The sequence below is a fragment of the Octodon degus genome, unplaced genomic scaffold, assembly GCF_000260255.1.
Source record: "Octodon degus isolate 3935 unplaced genomic scaffold, OctDeg1.0 scaffold00213, whole genome shotgun sequence".
NCBI classification, from domain to species: Eukaryota; Metazoa; Chordata; class Mammalia; order Rodentia; family Octodontidae; genus Octodon; species Octodon degus.
Window position 1 is genome coordinate 469,086 of NW_004524789.1, and position 24,271 is coordinate 493,356.

Consider the following 24,271-nt stretch of genomic DNA (forward strand, 5'->3'; position numbering starts at 1 on the left):
GCGCGGAGGGCAGCATGGCGGCGGGCGCGCGGCGGGGCCTGCCCGTGGCTGGCGGAGGCGAGAGCAGCGACAGCGAGGACGATGGCTGGGAGATTGGGTATCTGGACCAGGCGTGTCAGGTAGCGGAGGAGGCCTTGCTTGGCTGCGCCTGGTGTCCGCCGCGGGGGCCCTGAAGGCCAGGCCCGCCCGGGCCCTCTGGCTCCCCTCCCCCTCCCGGGTTTCCTCGACCTGCCCGGCGTTTCGAAGTCAGGCAGGCCCTCGTGTTTCCCTTTCGTTTTTCCCAGATTTAGTGGGTGCGCTTCGCTTGGGTTGCAGATGCAACTCTTCACACAGGACTTGTCATTACCCAGTCCCTTTAAAAATAATTTTTGTACCTGTATTAATCACACGCTCACTGTTCTTGTTGGCCCCAACAAACCAGTGTAGGTAACCAAACGTTGTTCCCTGATGTAGTGGAAATAAAAATAATATGTATAACCTGTGGTTTTTTTTTTTTTTTAACTTTCTGATTTTAAGAAATTAAAAAGGCCATTACCCACTGAAGAAAAGAGTGAAATATTTAAGAAGGCATTGACTACCGGAAATACTGCCTTAATAGAGGAGCTTCTAGATTCTGGTGAGAGTTCAAGGATAGGGTCCACTGAAAACAGTTAAGATTTAAGTCCGTAAGCGTTCCACTTTATTTTTCTTTCTTAAAATTTGTATTAGTACACATTTGCAGTACACAGTAATTATTCATTGTAGGAAGCTGTTACATAACACATTTTCCTTTTTTAAAAATTTCCTTTGTCCCTCCCTTCTCCTTATTTTAAAAACCTCGTGTGGCTTTTATTGTGTACAAACACAATAAACGTTAATTTTCTAGTTGCCGTATATCAGTTTGTTGAGTCTAAATTATCTGTTCCTTATTTTCTATGTGTCTGTCCTGACATTGGGAACACCACCCTAAATAACCACCTCCAATTCTTACAGCCTTTTTCAAAGGGCCTGTTCTTCCCCAGCTCCATCCAGGTCATTCTTGTTGAGCATTGATGATGTATGACTCTCAAGAATTGTTTGTAGTTACGTAGATGGTAGGTTTCTCCTATTTTTTATTTAAGAAACAGCATGTAAACACGTCATATGTGTATTTTATCTAAAGTGCAATGCAATAACTGCTCTGATCATGTTTCTTGGACTATAGCAAGCTTTCTTAAAGTCCCTATATAACTTTTTTCTATTTTTTGAGGCTATTATTACAAGAAATTCTCTTGTAGAATAAACTGTGTTGTGTATGTTAGTATTTTCCAAGCTAAAATGAAAGTAATGTTTTGCTTTTGATGGAGAGGTTTTTAAAAAGGTTTTTATGTTGACAGGTATTAACGTAGATTCTAGCTTTCGTTATGGATGGACTCCTCTTATGTATGCTGCTAGCGTTGCCAATGCAGAGCTGGTTCGGGTTCTTTTAGACAGAGGTGCTAATGCAAGCTTTAATAAAGGTAAGATGTTTGAGAAAATGGAGCTGCTCAGGTTTATGGTGATTTTTCTTTCCCAAGCAGCAGTTATGTAAAATGAAAAAAATTACAGCAACTTGAGAACAATCTGTTAGTTGTAGTACATGAACAATACACAAAATTCAGCTGTAAACCTAAGTATTTTAAAATTGTGAGTAGAAAAGTTCAAGATGTTATCTTTATAACATTGTTATTCTACACTTTTAACTTCTGGGCTTGAGGGTGTTGGTTAATTTATTACTATTTTTTTCTTTTTTTGTATTTTAAGGAAGGGTCTGTAGGGTGCACAGGGTATCACTGCATAGATCAGACTTGTAATGAGTCTCCTGTTTACAGTCTCCCAAGTGCTGGCGTTACAGGCTCACAACACCATGCCCAGTCTCAATCGCCGCCTCAGTGTGCCCCGGGAACAGGCCCAGGACAGCAGGCCCAGGATCGAATCCCCAGCCTCTGCGCCTGTTTGTAGGCTCTTTAATTCCACTTAGCTATTTGGCCGGCCCTTGGTTAATTTTAAAATACATTCAAAGAAACATAAAGCTGATAATTTGATGGAAAATTGCTTGACGATCAGTTTCTAGAATTGTAAAATCAACTGTATATCGCTTAAAATTGTTTCAAAGAGGATTTAATCTAACTTCCGATAATTTTTACTCAGTAGTGCTTTGAATGCTTTTGAGAACAACACTGTATGTAAATGCAGTATGATTTTTTTGTTTGTTTGCAAATAAGTGCCTTTTTATACTGAGCTATATCCCTGGCCATTTTTACTTTTTATTTTGAGAGCGGGTCTTGTGTGATTGCCCAAACTGGGCTCAAACTCAGAATCCTCCTGCCTCAGCTATCCAGAGTGCTGAGATAACAGGCATGCACCATCACGTTTTATTTTTAACATATTTTTCATAAGTAGATGAACATCCTTCACAGTTTAGTAGATTGTATTTTAGTATTTTCACAATTTAAATTGTTTTATATTATTTTCTTTTGATAAATTTTATAAAAATTCTTTACAGATTTATCTTTTTATTGTGTTACTTAAAAATACTACTCATGGGGCCAGGGAAATAGCTAATAGAATAAGCAGTTGCCTGGCAAGCACAAGGGCCTGAGTTCAATCTCAAGTTCCATAAAAAAAAAAGAAAAAGAAAAAAATGGAGGCTACACTTAAGAGTAAGGTTTACACAAAGTATATAAAGTATTCTATTTAAAAAATTTTCTTTTTCTGGGGCCAGCCAGATAGCTCAGTGGATTAAAGTGCCTGCTTAAGCAGACACAGGGCCAGGGGTTTGATCCCTGGCATGCCTTGCCAGCCCCACCTGCAGGGCTTGCTGAGACAGCCACTGAGACTGGGTATGGAGGATCACTAGGAGTCCAGTCTGTGTAGTGAGACCTTGTAGATCCTGTACTAAATACATAAAAAAATTTTTCTGCTCTCTTTATAATATATACAGTTATAAAACACTTTATATTTCTCATAGAATGTATATATAAAGAGCCCTGTTATTATTTTTTCTTTTTGTATTTCAGTGAAGGGTCTGTAGGGTGTTCAGAGGCTCAATACTAGATGAGATTCGTAGTGATCCACCTGTTTACAGCCTCCCAAGAACTGGGATTACAGGCACGCACCACCACGTCCAGTCCCATTTGCCACCTCAGTGCGCCCCGGGGTTGGGGCCCGCACGGTAGGCCAAGGGATTGAATCCCCAGCTCCTGTGCCAGCTTGCAGGCACTTTAATCTGCTGAGCTATTTGGCCAGCCCTGCCCTGTTTAAATTAAATCTAATAGTCTTTATATTAGATCTGGTATAAAAAGACATCACTAGTATTACACTTTATCAGAGACAGAACTAGGACTAGAATCTTTATGCTGTGTTAGTACTGAGCTGCTAATGTAAAGTATGGCTATAGTGACCTATATTGAATTTCTTAATTCTCTTCTTAAATGAAGTGGGTTTATTGGTTTTTAATCTACCTTGATGTCCATGGGCGCTAAGAGAGGAGTTTTAGGAATTCACTGAGTTCTGTGAGATCAAGTACAAAAGAACTGAAAAAGGACAACGAATGTGGCAGTTGTAGCAGTTTTTAAGGGCAATTTGTAAACCAAGATTTCAAGAATTATCAAATGGATGAAAAAGTAGTGAAGGGCCAGGGAGCTAGCTCAGTGGCATAATCACCTGCCTGGCAAGGCAAGGTCCTGAGTTCAATCAGTACCGGGAAAAAAAGTCAACACTCCAAATTTTATGGAAAATCCACTACTATTATCGACTACTAGACTACATAGGAATATTATGCTGAATTCATGTACCTACAATATTTGAGTGACGGTGAAATACCCCTATCTGACAAAACTAAAGAAAAAAAGGAGATACAAATGAAGGACCATTTTATGTCTGTATATACAAAATAGGATAGATAAACCACTACTTTCTCTTAATCCAGTGAATTTGTTCTAATGGTGTTTGTGGACAGGATGTCATGTCTGCATCTTGTACTATGAATAACCACTAAGAAGACAACAATATGCAATGTATTAATTATTGAAACTATCCTACTGGATTTTGAAACTGTCTCATTGCTATTTGTTTCTCAATAAAATTATTAAAAAATAAAAGAATAAAGAAAAAGTAGTGAAACCAGATGTCTTAGTTACTTTTTTACTTGTTGCTGGAACAAATACCTGACACTCAAAATGAAGGAAGGAAAGGTTTATTTGCTAGAGTGTTCAGTCCATGTTCCGCTGGCTCCAAGGCAAATAACAGCAGTTCATGGCAGCAGAAAACAGTTAAAAGAGCAGGGGAGAAGCAGCAGCTGGGGTGTCCATCGAGCCTCTCTCTCCCTTCTGCACTGACTGCGAAGACCAGCACTCCACAGAGAAGATTTTAGCTCATCCAAAGTGGCGCAGCTGAGCAGATCAAGCTATTCTGAAGACGGACTTCACAGAAGTGGGGCAGGGCTGGGCCCCCACGCCCAAAACTGCTAGAGCTTATTCAGCCAAGTTGACACAATGTATCAACTAACACACCAGAAAATATAGATTATTATTTTCTAATAATGAGTACAACAAGGCAAACTTTAATAAGCCAATAATAATTGCTATCTGAACAGTGTAACTATACAGTCCATGTGCTTAACCATTTTCCATTCTCTTGAAATGAGAATATGGGAAGGAATTTAAGATATGAGTTATATATATATTTTGGAGATGAAAGGGTTTTATATCTGATCTCGTGCTTTGGTGAGTTATCTGCTAAGAGTGAAAGATCTAGAAAGAAATGGTAAAATTTTATTTTTCTTTTACTTTAAATTTTTTAAGAATTTTTTTCATGTATTTGGTACAGGATGTCACTATGTATCTTGAACTCATAGTGATCCTCCTGTTTTCAGCCTCCCCAGTGCTCAGATTACAGGTGTGAGCCACCACACCCAGTTTCATTGGCTGGGATTGAACCCCAGTCCCTGAGCTGGCCTAAGATGTAGATACTGAGCTATCTCACCAGCCCATAAGATGTAGAATTTTAAAGTGCAGTATTAGAATATTTTGTATGATAAAGAAGTAAATTTAGATATACTTCCTAACATGGAAATTTTTCCTTTTCTATTTGCTAAAGATAAACAGACTATTTTGATAAGTGCATGTTCTGCCCGTGGCTCAGAGGAACAAATCTTGAAGTGCGTAGATCTGTTACTTTCAAGAAATGCTGATCCAAATGTTGCTTGTAGGTAAGAAGCTTATTGTTTGTGCAAAAGTGTTAAACATATTTTTATTTTATTATCATCCTAAAATTTGATAGCACAAATTTTTTAAAATTTCAACAGTGTCTGTTTACTTGGTCAAATAGTTATTGAATGAAAATGGGGTCCTATGGTCATGATTCTAGTTGTGTAAGATTATCAAAAAGAGGTGAATCCATGAAATTAATCATTCTCTTTTTATTTAAAGACTAAAAAATGGTAATAAGAAAACAACATTAGAAATGATACAAAATTTCACTAAGCAAAGTAATAGAAATTCAACATTGGTTCCTGTATTGCATGATGTTATCTTCAAAGTAGTTGTTTAGATTACCAGATATAAACCTGCAAAATTGGCTTTTGAAAAATTATAAAAAATTAAAAAGAAAAAAATAACTATTAAGTTTTAGAACTATTATAAGAATTTGGATTGAGAAGCAAAAGAGAATAGTAAACTCATTTCTTCTGAATTACACACTCAAAAATATAGAGCTATGTGAATAAAGCTCTAAGTATTTCTCTGTATAATAATAATTTTTGCATAAATACTAAGAAAATATATCAAAACATTTCAGTGTTCTTAGGTTTCTACCAGTTAGTTAACGACATATGTAATAGTGTTTACATACACAGTATGTGTTTACATACACAGTAATAGTGTTTACATGCACAGTAATAGTTACATACGCAGTAATAGTTACATACACAGTAATAGCGTTTACATACACAGTGTATACATAGTGTTTACGTACACACAGTAATAGTGTTTACACACAGGAGAAAAAATATATTTTGCATCTGTTAAAATGTCAGTTATATAATGAATGTAATTGCTTAAAAAATATTGTCTCATTGACATCTTCTCTGGGTCCATCTTTCATTCCATCTTCCTATTAAGTCACTCACTATGTTTTACTTCAGAATGAAGAGTGGAATTGAGCTCATCCAGTGGGGAAATATCCAGCATAAGTAGAATCTTTACAATAAATCATTAGTTCACTTAATGATGACATACTACCTGGTATTAGAAATAATTATTCATTACTTTGGAAGCTTCCCTCTTAAAATTTAGTTTAGTTTATATGGTATGTGGACAGCAGCCTTGAAACACAATATATAATTGAGATAGGTTCCAGATATTTGCTGAGATAAAAAAAAAAATTCATTCAGGTATCAAGCACGGTTTAGGTTTGTTTTGTTTTCTTTTGTTTCCTAGTGGATATTTGGCAATGTCTGGAGACATTTTTGCTGATTTCACATGAAAAAGTTTGCTAACATTTGGTGAGTGGCGCCAATGATAGTGCTAACTATTCTAAGTGTACAGAACAGCTCTCTTCCATCTAGTGTGAGAAAGGCCATGTCTTATCAATTAGATAATGAGTATTTAACAAATAAAGATTTAAAAGAACTGGTAAGGAAACTGTCTGCAAAGTTACCATGTTAATTCACAGGAACTTTTATCCTTTATCATCTCCATTTGGTATAACATTTATTTCACTTTATTTTTTTAATTTCATTGAAAAATAGCAATGAGACATTTTAAAAACTGATTAGTAGGACAGTTTCAATAATTAATACATTTCATATTGTTGTCTTCATAGTGGTTATTCATAGTAGATGATGCAGACATGATATCTTGTCCAAACACTAGTAGTATAAATCTTTCTTCTCGTTCAATTAAGAGAAAGTAACTATATTTATCTTAACTATTTTGTATATACAGACACAAAATGGTCCTTCATTTGTATGCCCTTTTTTGGTTTAGTTTTGTCAGAGATGGGTATTTCCTTCCCATTTAAATGTTGTAGGTGTGTGAATTTAGCGAAATAATCCAATACACTCCAGTATTCCATAATAGTAATGGGTTATCTGTAGCACTGGCAATGTCAGAAGTTGTTGACATGCGCTTTTTACAGCTCAGCATGTTAATATGGCTTTACGTTTTATACTTTTCTCCTGGATGGTTAAGACCAAGATGAAGCAACAAAAAATGTAACTTTTGCATTTGACAAGGTCAGTCAAATCCCCTCAGGATTTACCCTGAAAACCTGTACCACAGTTTGTAGATCTTTTGTCAGTGTCAGCCATGTGTATGAGTTATGGCCATTGCTTGACCAAATTTGCTCTCTGAGAGAATGTTTTCTGTCCTTGTAACTCTTCTTAGGCACACTATATCATCAATCACTTTTCTGTGTGGCCCCATAGTCTCCTTGATCAGAAAATTTGGGACACAACGGAGTTACAGGATGTTATAATGCAGGTTCTCCTGTGTCCTGAGTCCTCACTGACCTTGAAAGGCTAGGACCAAAATGTTTGCTGTCCTTGCAGTCTTTCTTTTTCTCTAATTTTTGGTCTGCAGATTTAAGTTGTTAACCCACCAGAAGAGAAGCTTAATGATATTAGTACCTTATATCTGTCTGAGTATCAAACATCTTAGACATAGTGTGCAACAAGTATTTTCCATCAAGTATTGATATGCTAAACTTTAAATCCCTACAGAATCTGAAGGAAAGAATTAAATTTTTTTTAAATAAACAGTAACATTTTTACACAGAAATTTAGAAACTAAGCATATACAGCATTGTACCACGACAGTAGTATGACATTCTAATCTCTTTTTTCATTTATTACCCTTTTTTTAAACAGACAACATTTACTTAAGAGGCAGTATGGCAATAATTGGTATATAATGACAAGAAGTACATATTTAGAAGACCAGAATGACAGGCTTTCCAAGCATGACCCTAGTATTACACATCGCTATTTTCAATGCAGTTGCTTAGTTCACACGTGTCAGCATATATAGTTATTTAGGGTGAGAATCCTACCAGTTAACTGCTAGTTTCAAAAACCTGCTGAAGATTCTTAGGATCATTGCCTTATCCTTCCTATGCATATAAATGTATGGCTTTGCCCCTGTCATGTTTCCTGGCTTTTCTCCTTGTCCTCTCTTCATTGTCTAATCCTCAAGTTCTCGCTTTCCTTTTATATGTGTTATACCTATTTGTATTTCTTCTTTTGAGTTCTTATACTAGGAGACTATATGATGTTTACACATGTGGGTCTGGTTTATTTCACTTATGAGTGTATCTTCATCTGGCATCCACTTAAATATAAAGACAGAGTTTATCGTTATTTATAGCTGAGTAATACTCCATTGTGTGAAAATACCACATCTTTTTCGTCCATTCCTCAGGTAACTGGCATCTTGGTTGTTTCCAAGGTTTGGCTATCACAAATTGTGCTGCTGTAAACATAGGTTACATATATCATTGTGGTAAGACATTCCTCTGGGAAAATTCCTAGTAGAGGAATAGCTGGCTTGAATGGGATTTCCAGTCCTAGTGTTTTAAGGAGTCTCCACACTGATTTCCATAATGGTTGCACCAGTCTACATTCACACCAGCAGTGAAGAAGGGTTCTTTATTCCCCATAGCTTCTCCAACATCTGTTGTTGGTTGATTTGTTTATGATAACCATTCTTTCTAGTGTGAGATGGTATTTTAGTGTTCGTTTAATTTGCATTTTATGGATGACTAGTAATGTGAAGCATTTATCATATATTTGTTTCCATAATTTCGTCTTCTGAGAAGTGTATGTTCATCTTGGATGCTCATTTCTGGATTGGGTCTTTCAATTTGGGGGCCCTCTTGGTTTTTAGTTTTTTATAAATTCTAGAGATCAGATCTTTGTCTGAGTGCTTATTAGTTAAGATTTTTTCCAAATTTGTGGGTTATAAAACTTCTCAATGAGATGAGGTCCCAGTTGTTAATTCCTTTAACTATTACCCATGTGATTTGATTTTTGTTCATGAACTCTTTGCCTTCCCATATGTCTTCAAGAGTTCTTCCTATTTTCTCTTCCAGGAGACATACAGTTTCTGTTTTAATGTTTAAATCTTTAATCTTTACTGCATGGTGATAGACCTAGGTCTAGTTTTTGTTTTTGGCATGCAGAGAGCCAGTTTTTCCAGCACCATTTGTTAAAGGGGCTATCTTTCTTCCACGAAGCATGCTTGGCCCCTATGTCAAAGATCAAGTGGCTCAGTGTGTTTGTAAATGCTTCTGCATCTTCTAAGCTATTCCATTAATCCTCAGGTCTGTTTTGTTGGCCAGTACCATGCTGATTTTTTACCACAGTACCTTTGTGGTATAATTTCAAGTCAGGAATTGTAATGCCTCCTCTGTTGTCTTTATTGCCTAGAATTGGCTTTGCTATTCTAGGTCTTTTCTGGTTCCCAATAAATTTTAGGAACATTTTCTGTAGATCTGTGATGTATGTTGGTGATAGTTTGATAGGGATTACATTAAATCTGTACAGCAATTTTGGGAGTATGGCCATCTTCACAATGTTGGTTCTTCCTATCCGGGGGCAGTGAATATATTTCCATTTTTTTAAATCCTCTGTGATCACTTTTTTCAGAGTACTGTAATTTTCACAGAATAGATGTTTGGTTAGATTAATTCATAGGTATTTCATTTTCCATGGTGCTGTTTAAAAGGTATTGTGTCTCTAATTTCTCTCAGTGTGTTTGAATGGTATTGACTTTCGTGTTTTGACTTTGTATACTGCTGTGCTACTGAATTTGTTTTGTTTTTTTTTTTTAAAGGCATCTCAGGCTTTTTTTTTTTAATTTATTTATTTTGTGTCTGTGTGTGGCCAGCTCAGCCCACCAGGGGGCGGGGCTGGCTGGCATGTGGTGCTGGGGGATTGAACCGCGGTCCCTGTGCTTTGCTTAGCTTAGCTTGTTCTAAGTAGGTGCTTTAGACCACTGAGCCATCTCACCAGCCCCTGAATTTGTGTATTAATTCTAATAGCTTCTTGGTGAAGTTTTTTGGGTCTTCCAAGTAAAGTATCATGTCATCTGCAAATAATGATAGTTTAATGTCTTATTTACCTGTTCTTATTCCTTTTATTTCTATCTCTTGTCTAATGGCTCTAGCTAATGATTCCAGAACTATATTAAATAGGAGGGGTGATAGAGGACATCCTTGTCTTGTGCCAGATCTGAGAATAAAAGATTTCAGTTTTTCCCCATGTAGAATTATGTTAGTTATTGGGTTGTCATAGGTGGATTTTATCAGATTGAAATACAGGTCATCTATTCCAATGGTCTGTAGGACTTTGAACATAAATGAGTGTTGGACTTTGTCAAAAGCCTTTTCTGCATCAGTGGAGATGATCATGTGGTTTTTAGGTTTTGCTCTATTGATATAGGATATTACATTTATAGATTTGCATATATTGATCCATCCTTGCATCCCAGGGATGAATCCTACCTGGTCATGGTGTATAATCTTCTTGATGATTTTCTGCATTCTATTTGCTAGGATTTTATTGAGGATTTTGGCATCTATGTTCATGAGGGAGATTGGCCTGTAGTTTTTTTAGTTGTGTCTTTCTCTGGTTTTGGAATAAGTATACTACTTGTCTTAAGGAAAATTTTGGGAGGATTTATTCCTTTTCATTTTCAGTGAAGTGTTTGAGGAGTATAGGGATTATATCTTCTGTAAATTTCTTGTAGAATTCAGCTGTGAATCCATCAGCACCTGGACTTTTCTTTGTCAGTAGGTTTTTTTAAAATTACATTTCATATTTCATTGGCTGTTACTGGGTTATTGAGAGTTGTTATATCTTCTTGATTCAGGTTTGGTAATTTGTACTTTTCTAGAAATCAGTCCTTTTCTTCTGTGTCTTCTGTTCTGTGAGAGTAAGGTTCTCAAAGTAACTATTGATAATCTTCTGAATTTCCTCTGGGTCTGTGGTAATTACACCCTTTTTATTCCTTATTGCTTTTAGTTGAATATTTTCTTTCCTCTTCTGATGAGGTTAGCTAGGGGCTTATCAATTCTATTTAATTTGAAGAACCAGCTTTTTATTCTTTAATTTTTTGAACTGTTTTCTTCATCTCAATTGAATTAATTTATGCTGTAATCTTTATGATTTCTTCCCATCTTTCGGCTTTGGGTTTGGTTTGCTCTTCCTTTTCTAGATGTTGGAGGTGCAGCATTAGGGAGTTTATTTGTTCCTGTTACGTTTTCCTAATGTGGAGTTTGCAGCTATAAATTATCCTCTACAAACTCCTTTCATTGCATCCCATAAATTCCTGTAAGTTGTGTTTGAATTTTCATTAGATTGTAGATATTTTTCAATTTCTTGTTTGATTTCATCTCTAGCTCATTGGTTGCTGAATAGGGTGTTGGTTGATTTCCATGTACTTATGGGGTTTTTCTGGTTTCTTTTGTCATCTATTTCCAGTTTCATTGCACTGTGGTTAGATAATATGCATGGGATAATTTCTGTCTTCTTGCATATACTTAAGCATGACCCATGTGCCAGTATGTGGTCTATTTTAGAAAACAACCCATTGTAGCTGAATAAACTGTGTATTCAGCTGCGATTGGGTGGAACACTCTGTATGTCCACTAAGCCCATTTGTTCCAAGCTCTTGTTCAGTTTTGCTACTTCTTTACTAATTTTTTGTCGTGTTGACCTTTCCTTTTGGGTTAAGGGGGTGTTAAGGTCTCCTGTCTAGATTGTGATATTAGATATTAGATTTTTTCATGACCATGAAGATTTGTCTTCTGTAGTTGGGTGCTCCTGTGTTTGGTGCGTACATATTTTTGACTTTTACCTCTTCTTATTGAATTTTTCACCTAGCCAATATATTGTGGCCTTCTTTATTTCGTTTGATCATTCTTGGTTTGACGTTGAGACTCTCTGAGAACAGGATTGCTACCCCTGCTTTTTTCTGAGGTGCTGGTGCATGTAGTATTGTTTTCCATCCTTTGACTTTCAACCTATGAATTCTTTATGAGTTAAGTGTACTTCTTGTGTACAACATATTGTTAGATTTTGTTTCCTAATCTACTGTGCCAGTAAATTTCTTTTTATTTGTGAATTGAGTTCATTTACGTTGATGGTAATAATTGAGATGTATTGAATTATAATTGACATGTTATTTAACTGCTGTTGTTCACTCCTTTTTCTTCTGTGTTTGTTTGGCCTATTTATTGGGTTCCTTCTGTTCTCGTTCATGGAGTTCTGATCATTTTAGACCCTCTCTAGAACATCTTTTAGTAGTCTGTGTATGGTTGGCTTTGTCATCATGAAATTCTTTAGTTGTTCTTTGTCATGGAATGTAGGAGTCCCTTCCCAGTTCTCGTCTCAGCCCAAGAAGTTAATATTTGTTTATGGAAAGGAAGCTTTAATGTTTTAACTATTTGATCAGTCTTTTCTTTTTTTTTCGGGGGGGGGGGCTGGCTCATGCTGCCTTAAGGGTGGGTCTGGTAATGCATGAGGAGCTGCGATTGAACCATGGTGCCCTGCGCCTGACTTGGGTTTGCCCCAGCAAGAAGTTAATATTTGTGATACCAAAGATACATTATTGGAATCCCACCAGATTAATTCTAATCTATCACTCCCAGTGCAACCCACAGCGAAAGTGAAGATGCTAAAATATATTTATAATTATTGTGGAGCCAAGTGGCCCTAAGTCCTGCCATGAAGATGACTTTCTGGAACAAAGAGGCTGACCCAGGGCCACACCCAGTTTTATTCAGTGGAGGAGTGGCTTGAGGAGGAATGACTTGAGAATTGTGGGAAGTAGGTGAGTATTGTAAGCTGCACTATGTGGGTGGCCTACATTTACCTCTGCCATATGCAGAGAGGATATGCAGAGAAAGTAATCTGCTTTATGCTATTGAGATAGGATGTGATGTTTTGAGGGGTATGGTGCTTCAGCTTTGATGCAGTCTTTCAAGACCCAGGAAGTCATAGCCTCTATCGCGAGGATCATTGGCTCTTCATCCTGTCTTGACCCAGTTCACGTTAAAGAGCAGCAGGTGTAGGTTACCAGGGAAACACACATGCCACCTTCAAAGACTTATCACCAGCACCTTAGCTAGACCAATATACATTGCTTAAGGCCAATTGAAAGGATACACTGGAGTCCTAGCCAGCTCTGTATATATCATTACAAGGAAAAAGAGTCAGGCTCAGTCAAAATCGAGGCAGTCACTCATCTTTCAAAGAGAGCTGCTGAAGTGGTCCTCCACAATGGAAGTATTTCACTTTTCTATCAAACTTGAGTTTTGCACGGTATAGTGGTCTGAGCTGGATTTTGTTTTCATAGAGGACTTGAAGTACTCTGCTCCATGCTCTTCTTGACTTTGTGGTTTCTGAAGAGAAATCTGCCATTATTCTGATGGGTTTTCGTTTAAATGTGATGTTTCTTTTCTCTAATGGTTTTCAGTATATTATTCTTGTGCTGGGTTTCAGGGATCTTGACTCTTATATGTCTTGGTGTGTTTTTATTTGGGTTGAAGTTATTTGGAGTTCTGAATGCTTCAGTTATCTGAATGTCACATTGTTTCCCCATGTTTGGGAAGTTTTATGCTTTTACTTCTACCCATACTCTTTTTATATCATTTGTATTGACTCTTTTTTTCTCATTGATGTCTATTAGTCTCACATTGTTCATCTTTGCATCATCTTGCAGGTGATGAATTATTTTTTCCTGCATCCTTGTTGTTTTTAAGAGATCTTTTCTTACCTTTTCACTAGCTGCAACAGCGTCTTCAAGATCTGAAACTCTTATCTTCACTTTCACTCAAATGGTTTTGCAAGCTTGTGATTGAGATTTTAAGTTCCACTATATCTCTTTGACTCTGCTTCATGAAATCTATTTCTTTCCTGTATTGCTCATTCAAGGATTGCATTGTTTTTCCATTCTTCTCTAATTTTTTATCAGTGTCTTCTTGAGAAGCAGTTATTAATTCATTGTGGTTACCTTTATTTTTTTACTTCAGAGGTTATTTCTGATCTGATTTCCTCCATGTTTCTGCATTTGATTTTTTACTTCAGATGCTATTCAGATTTCTTTTTTTTACTTCAGAGGTTATTTCTGGTCTGAGTTCCTCTATACCTTTTTACAGTTGTTTCTTTACTTCAGACGCTATTGATTCAGACATTTCAGCTGTGTGATTCCCAATTTCTTCTGTTCTAGTGTCTTCTGCACTTGTTCTGGGTGGGCTCAGGCCCTGAGATTGCATTTTGTTCCTTTTCTTTGTCATTTTTTATAGCATTATTCTCTGACCTTTGGTGTAGAGCTTTGGTGCAGTTATAACCTTAGCACCTACTGAAATTTGGGAGCAGATCTACAAAGTTTGAGTTCATCTAGTTGTGCCTGGCTTGGGTCTGGCTGCTGTGCTCAGCTTCTTCCTTGTACAGCCCTTGGAAGTGAACCTGTTGTGCCTGTCTGGTAAGATGTTCTGCTCCTGTATTAGCTGGTTGGTTCTGGCCCCTAACCTCTCTGCAGGGACTTCAACTGCAAAGTTTCACCCCAGGGCTATATCTAGGCCTAGAAGGATCCAAAGAACAAGACAGAAGAACTCACAAGTGGGCTTGGGCTGTGTCTAGCAGGATCCAGCAAGCGAAGGGGAGTGTGGAAGCTCTCTCACATACTCGAGGATCTGTGCGCAAAGTGGAAGTTACAGGCCTGATGTGGGCTGGATCAGGAGGGCTCCAGGAGGTGCAGGGGAACACTGAAGCTCTCCCACATGCTTGCTTGGCCTAGGCTTGGGCCAGGTCGGAGGGGTCTGGAGAGCGAGGCAGAAGAGTTCTCACACGCCAGGCATGGGCTGCATCTGGAGGGATCCAGTGGGCGCAGGGGAGTGCCAAAGCTCTCACACACACTCTCAGGGCCTGGGCTTGGGCTGGGTCTAGTCGTGTCCCAAGAGCACGATGGAAGTTCTCACATGCTGGTCTTGGGCTGGGGCTGGGTGCGCTGAGATGGCAATTGAGACTGGGCATGGTGGAGCGCGCCTGTTATCCCAGCTCTTGGGAGGCTGTAAACAGGTGGATCACTATGAGTCTGATCTAATAGTGAGACCTTGAAAATCCTGTAGACCCTTCCCTAAAATATAAAAAAAGAAAAAAGAAAAGTTGATTCCAAATTTTTTTAATGCTAATGAAACTAAGATCCATGTTCTTATTTATGATGTGGAAGTAATAAGTCTTAGAAGCTAACCTCTAAGGTAGACACTCAAATCTTAGTTCCATATATAAAGTACCATGGAAACTTCTATGCAAATAGCTCAGATGGCAGGGTTGGTCTACAGAGATCATGGAAAAATAAACAAGGATGGATTTACTTTTGTTTTACTTGAAGCTAATTTCTAAGGTTTTGTAAACTATAGGAAACTGAGTTACTTTTATGAAAACTTTTTTTGTTTGTGCCAAAAGTAAACATATAAAAGATTAAAAATGAAGATGAAACTGTTGAATAATCTGTAGTTAATTGGAAGTTTTACCCCCTGGTACTGAGTAAATTATGTAATATAAAAATTGTCATTCTATATAATTTACATGTACTAAAGTATATTTTCAGTATAAGTTGAATCCATTTTGAGGATTGTATACATTTGTGTAATTGACAGAAGTCTCTTTGTACCCCTTCCCAATTAAATCTTTGTATTGCCCAAAGCCACTGTGTGGTCTGGATCTTGTTTCTCTCATTATAAATTAAATTTTTCTGTTCTATTTCTATTCTGTGTTAATAGAATTATATTTTTAGAGTGCCTAATTTCTTTCATGAAGGGTAACTTTTAATATTGATCCATGTTCTTAGTGCTGAGTGTCCTGAATGGCTTTGACTTGTCTAGTGAGGGTTTAGAAGCATCATTGAGTCAACAGGGTACATACCAATTCCCCTTTCCCTCCTGCTCTTCAAGTCCTTTGTGGTAGATAAGCAGGAAGGTAGCAGACCTACCGTTCCAATAGCTTTGTGCCCCTTATACCACCTGCAGTTTATTCTTTGTGAAAGGTTGCTTTTATTTCTCTCCAAAAATAAAAATTAACTGATAGTTCAAATGGATCTGGTCACAAAGCAGTCCACCATCCAGTGCAGTCCTGTATCCCATTAGATTAAACCTTTTTCTAAACATTGTAAGTAAACATCAACTACACAGACAGGTTCATCCACATTATATGTATCAGTCCTTTGTTATTTGTTACTGCTGACTAGTGTTCAATTGTATGACTATTCTGTAATACTTTAAAGATATGTGAGATTTTTATGACCAACAAAAAAATGATCCAATTAAAAGTTGGCTTGGAAATTAAAAGAAACTACAAAATAGTACAGTGTATTTAAAAGGCTGTAAAGTTATTAGCAGACTTCAGTAAGATTGAAAGTATTTTAAGGTTGTAAGCTGAAGCACCATGAGTGCTGACCACACAGTGCATGTTTCTCTATCCCTAAGTGCCTAAACAGCCAAAGACCTTGTGTTATTCCCTTGGGTTACCAACGGCAACCTGCGCTTTTATCTACCAACTTGCTTACTGGAAAGCTGTGTTTGGTGTTTTGCGTGGTTATTGTGTAGTTCGCTTCAACAAGCTGTGTGTGTATATGTGCTGAATATTAATATCACCAACTGCCCTTTTTTGTGTTTTTACTTGTTTAGCTATTCTAGACCTTTCTTTCCTCCTTCCCTTTATCTGATTGTATTTATTTTGGCTACTTACAGCCCTTACATAAATTTTCTTTTTTTTATTATTCTCTCTCTCTCTCTCTCTCTCTCTCTCTCACTCTCTCTCACTCTCTCTCACTCTCTCTCCCCCCTCACTGAGCTACATCCCCAGCCCTTTTTTATTTCTTGAGAAGGGTCTCACTAAATTGCTCAGGCTCACCTAAAAATGGCAGTTCTCATGCTTCAGCCTCCCAGAGTGCTGGGATTACATGAATGAGCCACTATGTTCAGCTGGATTATTTATTTTCTTTCTTGGTTCCTGGATCTGAAATCTGGTTGTTGATAAATGTTGAAGTGATGTAATTCTTTTAGGTAGTAGAATTTCAGGTGTTAGTTTTATTGTCCTTTGGAAGTCTTTCTGCACTCTGGTTTTTTTGTATTTCTGCAGTCAACAAGAGAAGGAAGAGGAAAGTAACCATCCTGTAAATTTTTATTTTTTATTTTTATTTATATTTTAATAATTTTATTGAGAAAGAAGTAGCAATGAGATAGTTTCAAAACAGGTTGGTACAGTTATAATAATACATTGCATACTGTTGTCTTTGTAGTAGTTACTCCTAGTACAAGGTGCAGACATGATATCTTGTCTAAACACTATTAGTTCAAAACCTTCTCATTGAACTAGCCAGAGAAAGTAGCTGTGTAATTATTTTGTATATACAGATACAATTTTTTCACTACAAAATGGTCCTTCATTTATATTCCCTTTTTTGTTTACTTTTTTCAGAGATGTGTATTCCCATCCTATAAATTTTTAGCATCAGAGGTATGAAACTATCTGTTTCAAATGGGATTTTGCTTGTTTCACATCTGTCTACTTTTTCCTGGAGTCTAGAACTTTTTGTTTGTTTCTCTGAGTTTTGGTAATATTTCTCACTCACTTCTTGAGCTTACGAAGGAGAAAGCTTTTCACCAGTTCTTCGACTAGCCCAAAAAATATCTTTTAACATTTTTAAGAATTTTCTTTCTTGAAAATTAAATGAACTTTTCACTTTATGAACCTTAATATCCATATTTGAATAAGATAGTTCTTACTGCTTCTATGTTTCTTTTGCTCCCAAATTTTATGTATCAATATTCAAATCTGTTATTACCAGCTAAATTGAGTATCAGTGTTTCTGTAAACATTTCTGAGTTTCCTACATTATTTTTTTCTTTCATCTTGAAAATGGCTATTAAAACAATTTAATTTACTATCATTTAAGTATCTCTATGTGTTATCATGAATTTAGGTTAAGCATCTTCTAAATTTTAGATTTATGCTGTAATAGTGGATCAGTCTTACTTTTATTTATTTATTTATTTTTGCAGAACCGGGGATTGAACTCAGGCCCTTGCACTTGCCAGGGAAGCGCTTATTCCACTGAGCCATCTCCCTGGCCCCCCAGTCTTACCTATTGATTCATTTAACAAATTAACCTTTTTAATTTACAGAACTAGTTTGCTTCTTTTTGAAATTGCACTGTCACATTTTATAGCTTATTTTGTCCTGAATTAAAATTTCCTTAATGTGGTAAATACATCATCTCATTAGAACAGTTTCAATGTCTGAAATGTTCAGGAGGCTTGTTTCTGTCACTAAAGCTTCGCATGCTTGTCACTCATGGCTAGGGACTGATCGTTATATTTAAAAATTTGTAGGAATAGTGCACCGATCCATCAGGGCAAATTTTGCATATTTCTAAAAGGTGCCTAGTGCACTCTCAGTCCAGGACTCATAATATTAAATTTGGGGACATCTTGGAGGTATAAACATAAAGGACTACCTTATTTTATTATTATGCTGAAGTTACAGTACCTTACATCCCAAATTAATTTGCCATAAATATGGTTTTAACATATTAAAACCATGTATAGACTCAGGGCTTTTAATTGATTTCCTCCTCATGTTGAAATGACCCATGGTCTAATTTCCCACTGACTTCTTTCAGGCTGCAAAATCTCCTCATAGCAAAAGGATCTGAAAAAGATCCAGGCTCAGTGTGTCCTGGGGAGGGGCTGGGAGGCATGTGCTGGAGCTTTAACCAGGGTCCCTAAGCTTGCCTAACCTTGCCTAAGCAGGTGCTTTAGTCCACTGAGCTATCTCATGGCCCACCTGTTTTTTTACTATGTAGATTTTGATTTATTCATTAATCCCTTGATACCTTAGTTCTTTAGTTTCTTTAATTTTTAAACAATTAAAAAGGTTTTTTTCCATCTGTTTAGATTCCTTCACAATTTTGGTCTTATCTAATTTGCCTTTACTAGAAACAGAAATTGGTGTAATCTACTTTTTAAATTGTGTGTTTATAGTTTTTTTTATTTTATTGGTACATTTCAGACATACATAATGATCACATTCACTAAAGGGAGTTTGCACCTCTACATGATATTTTTTTATCTTTTTCTTCCCTGAACCCCTCTTCTCCCTTCAACTCCTTATATTTATTTTTGTGTCAGCTCTGTAATTGTTTGTTTCATGTAGACTTCTTTCTAAAAATATTTCATAGTAAGCTGTCCATATGTTAATACATAGAGATCTAACTTGCTTTTTTTTTCTTAATTTTTCTTTATTGTCCTTTTTGTAATAGTAAATAACTGACAAGTTAAAAGCAATTTTTAAATTCAACTAGGATCATAAGCTTGCTACTGACAATACTTAGAACAGCACTATGCCTAGGAAGTGTGTAAATTTATAATTATTTTCTTTGGCTTTAGAATTTAATTTTGAGGGTAGGCTTTTAATTTTGTTTTGTATTAAATAATAAATGTTTGCTATATGCTGTGTACTGTGTTAACTACTCTCAAATATGTTATCTAAATAATTCTTACAACTTAGTAGATGCTGTTATTTTTTACGGAACAGAAATTTAGTGCTCAAGTGGGCAAATACCTTTGAAAGTAGCAGATGTTTTATAAGGATATTTACTATAATAAACAAGATCTACCACTAGAGTATACTTACTTTTGCTGTCTTTTCTGTCTCTTCAGGATTTGTCTGACAACCCAGTTTAATTAGCATGACTATTCTTTGGACATAAAGCATTTCTTGCTTTTTTTTAACAGTGGTAATGCAATAAAAGCTGAGAAGTTGATTATGGAAAGTCTATATTAAATAATTGAATACATAGAAAAATTAGATATTTTGTCAATGTAGCCTTACAGTTGGAGCTCGCATTTATTATTGTTATAGTAATAGTGAGCCTTTTAAAAATTTATGTCAGTTGGACTGGTGAGATGGCTCAGTGGTCTAAAGCACCTACTTAAAACAAGCTTAGCAAAGCACAGGTACCGCGGTTCAATCCCCCAGCACCACATGCCAGCCAGCCCCGCCCCCTGGTGGGCTGAGCTGGCTACACACACACACACACACACACACATAAATAAATAAATAAATAATTTTTAAAAACTCAAAAAAAATTATGTCAGTAATTGTCTGTTTTTAGAGTTTATGAGGATGCCTACTGTGCTTTATGCTTTTCTAAATCTAAGCTTGCTAATCTACCACTTTATTGGACCAATGAAGTACTTTTTGCCACCTGCATCAGTATCTTTTTTAACCTTAATATAAATATTTTCTCTTTGAGATGCTAATAGATTTTATTTATTTATTTATTTATTTATTTATTTTTGGCTGGCTAAGCCTGCCTTAAGGGCGAGTCTAGTAAGGACTGTGGAGCTGGGGATTAAACTTTGGTATCCTGTGCCTGACTGTGTTTGCCTAAGCAGGCGTTTAAACAACTGAGCTAATGGCAGGCCCCCTAATAGTTTTATCTTTCTAAAAAAATTTTATTTGTGTGTTTGAAATACATAATAGTTCATTTGGGGGATTAGGTACATGTATGTGAGATAGCTTGATCCTTTTATATACCTTCACTCCCCTACCCTCCTCATCCCAGCTCCTTACAACTTCCTTCCCCATCTTCGGTCTGCCTTTTTGCTGAAACTTTTTCTTATATTAAAAAACAAAATGAAAACAAAACATATTTCCTTACATTTAGAAAGCAGTTTTTTTCTGGCAAAGGAAATTTGTCAGATTCTGATTATTTAGTAATGAGATACAGGTTTTATAAAATGTGGCATTTTAATTTCAGTAGATGTTTTATTACCATGATAAGGTAGCACGCTTAATGCCCAAGGTTTTGACGTAATTGTTGTATGTTTAACTTGTTGAATATCAACTGCTTGTTTCAATAAACAGAAGATACCCTGGGAAAAATGTTTTCTTTCTCAGAATATAAATTTAGTTGTAAATTTAAGTTATAAAGCTGTCAGGTAAGCAGCTTTGTTGATTAAGTATAATATTGGCTTACAATATTAACTTGTTTTTATGTAAGCAACTGTGACATTTTTCTTGTGGAAACAGGCAGAATTCACTGAAGTATTCTTTTAGAAACGAATTTTGAAAATAGCCTATTTGTGAAATATTACTAGCAATTGTTACTTATTGTAATTTTTCTTCCTAGACTTTTAAAATCTGTAATCAGTATACTTTGCTATAAAATATTAAAGTAATATGTAAGTGCATGTAATAAATCATGAGTCTTCCTTGCCGGAGAAATTCCTTGAATTCTGTCTCTGAGATATCCACATTAAGTAGTTTGATGAATGTATCCAAATGTTTTCTATAAAACACATCACTGCACATAGGAATTGAACTCAGGACCTTGCACTTGCCAGGCAGGCATATGTGCTACTGAGTTATATCCCTGGCCCTTTGCGTCTATTTTAATGGCTATATAGTATTTGTTATTAATGCACCATAATTAAGTCTAGCAGCCAGTGTTTGAATCCTACCTTTTATCACTTACTAGCTCTGTCATTTTGGTGAGTTATTCATCTTTTCATTTTTATTTGCATAGTATGAAGATTAAAATACTACATAATAAGCATGTTTCATGCTTGGTACAGTGTCAAGCCACAGAGCACTCACATGTCTGCTACAATGACTAGGATAATATTCTTTCATGTTAATTCTGTAAAAGACTTTTAGAAGTACTCAAAAAATAGATAAATTTAAAATCTTGCAAGTTATATGCAGATAGCTCAAAAGTTGGGTGTTTTTTTTTTTTTCAGTTTGCATTATAAATCAGTCACCTTTCTGTTAGTGCTACCTTACAAATAAAGACATAATATTAATATTGCCATTCATGTTCTTGGAAAGCTACTTTTTTAAAAACCATTTTTGTTTTTGTTTTGTTTTTGAAAGCACAAAATGAAGAGAAAAGTGCTGGCCAAATAGCTCAGTGGATTAAAGCACCTGCATGCAAGCCCAGGGGCCCAGGGTTCATTCCCGGGGCCTGCCATGCTGGCCCTGCCCCTGGGGCAAGCTGAGACAGCAGTTGAGCCTGGGTGTGGTGGCTCAGGCCTGTAATCCCAGCTTATGGGAGGCTGTAAATAGGTGGATCATTATGAGTCCAATTTAATAGTCAGACCCTGAACACCCTATAGATCCTTCCCTAAAATCAAGAAAAAAAAAAAAAAAGAAAAAAAAATACCAGTTGATTGAAAGGTCTTGGGGCTGGGGAGATAGAACTGTGCAGCAAGACCCTGTAATAAATAAATTAATACTGTTTTGAAAAACTGAAAGGTCTATTAACAGTACTCTTTATAAAAACATGTCCAGAAACCAAGATGCAAAAGCAAATCTATTGAATTGTGACTTGACTTTTTCTTATTAGTGCCTGTGACGTGATATAAAATTGCTACATTCAAGTTGAACTCGTTTATTCCTCAAATAGTTATATTTGCTATGTCTCATTAATTTTGCTATCTATGTATGTGGATTGGATTATAATTATACAACTGTCTTCTAAAATCAATTTGAGAAAAGTGATCTTTATTTTTCATTATATTTTAGAATCTGTGTTTGAAATTAAATTTGGTTATTTTCATTTAATAGTGTAATATTTTACTAATATCTTTCAGAAGAAAAATTTTCATACCCAGATTATTGAAGTAATCCCAAGTTACAGAAATAATTCATTTTTAAAAAATAGGAGCTTTTAGATTTTAGTGAGAGTAATTTTTAAGCACTGATAGCTAAGCCCAGAAAATAGTATATGTGTTACTTGGGTTTTTTCTTGTTTTTTGTTTTTGTTTTTGTGGTACCAGAGATTGAACTCAGGATTTAGCACTTGCCAGGCAAACGCTTATTCTACTGAGCTATCTGCCTGGCCCATAATTGTTTACAAATTACCTAAGTTTAGTGCAGTGGTTTTTAATAGTATAGTGATAACGAGAAATTTTCTGAGGAAAAACAAAAAACCTTGAATAAAGATATTTTTCCCTCATTTGCCCTTTTTTCACTTTTTTCCTGTGTTTTCTTATTGCAGGATTGTAGTATGGTAAAAGAGCCATAATTTTGTTGCTATTGAACTTAAACTAATTGAATTATTCTATTTTTAATGAAAATTATTTATTTGTGAAGCACCTTACTATCAGAAGTTCATGTCCCCATTTTCTATTACTTATTAGCTTTATGACCAACAAACTTTTAAAACTGTAAACTTCTGTTTCTCATGGAAAAAGATAAGGAAACTTGGTTTACTTATTTGGTTGTTTTCTTGTGATGGTCAGATGGAATATAATGTGTTCTGTATAAATACAACATTTTAAAACTCATAGTGTCATTAAAGAATTGTGCTTTAAGCATACACAAGACCCTGAGTTCAATCACTAGCATAAAAGAAAAAAAATAGAATAGTACTTTATTTTACCTACAGCTCTGGTACTAAATATATACCAGCAATATTTAGTAACAATGCAGTAGGTTTACAAGGTAATTTAGAAGTGAATAATCTACTTAGAAAACTTACACATAAGGTTTTTGTTACTCAGAATTATAGAAAGCACTATATATAATAAATATGCAACTTCAAAATAATTTCCACATATTCTTGAAGTATGTGACAGGAAGATTAATAGTCATAAATTTGATCATTGTTTAAAGCTAAATAAGTTAAATATATGTTTGCTAGATTGGGAAGGAAAACATTTTTTATTTCCTCTTTTACTGGAACTTGTCTTTTTAAAATTTTTGTTTTTCTGTAGAGAAGGTAGTAATATGTCTCAATTCACAAGCCAATTAAAATTGTTTTCATGTTTTAGGTCATATGCAGTTGAAATTTTTGCTAAATTTCAGGCATCTTGGTAATTTCTTAAATAACTAACAAAGTCCATTTTACTTTATTATTTATGAACTAGATAAAATTATAGCAAATGTTGGTGGTTCTCATAATTAATATTCAAATTTTTGTTCTGTCTGAATGAATAGTTCATAATTCTTTGACCTCTGTCTTTCAACTTGCTAAACTATTTTACTTAAAATAGCAAGGGATTTCTCTAAAATCTTCTTTTTATTTTAAATATTTTGGGAAGGAACACGGATTTATTTTTTTTTCAAAGTTTTATTGATAAACAGCAATGAGACAGTTTCAAATCAAATTGGAAGTACAGTTTCAACAAATAATACACTGCATATATTCTTCTTAGTGGTTAATTGCTGTACAAGATGCGGACTTGTGACCCTATTTACAAA

At 35.7% G+C, this 24,271-nt stretch overlaps 1 protein-coding gene across 1 annotated transcript in view; it reads left to right on the forward strand.

The window, feature by feature from the left end:
* The first annotated feature begins 13 nt into the window (after positions 1-13).
* Positions 14-24,271, forward strand: part of Asz1 (ankyrin repeat, SAM and basic leucine zipper domain containing 1) — a 76,446-nt gene continuing 52,188 nt past the window's right edge. Inside the window, exons 1-4 of the mRNA XM_004644851.2 lie at positions 14-119; positions 517-616; positions 1,356-1,478; positions 5,098-5,209. Coding sequence (XP_004644908.1) covers positions 15-119; positions 517-616; positions 1,356-1,478; positions 5,098-5,209 — 440 coding nt within the window. The 5' untranslated portion in view covers position 14. The remainder of the gene's footprint in view (positions 120-516; positions 617-1,355; positions 1,479-5,097; positions 5,210-24,271) is intronic.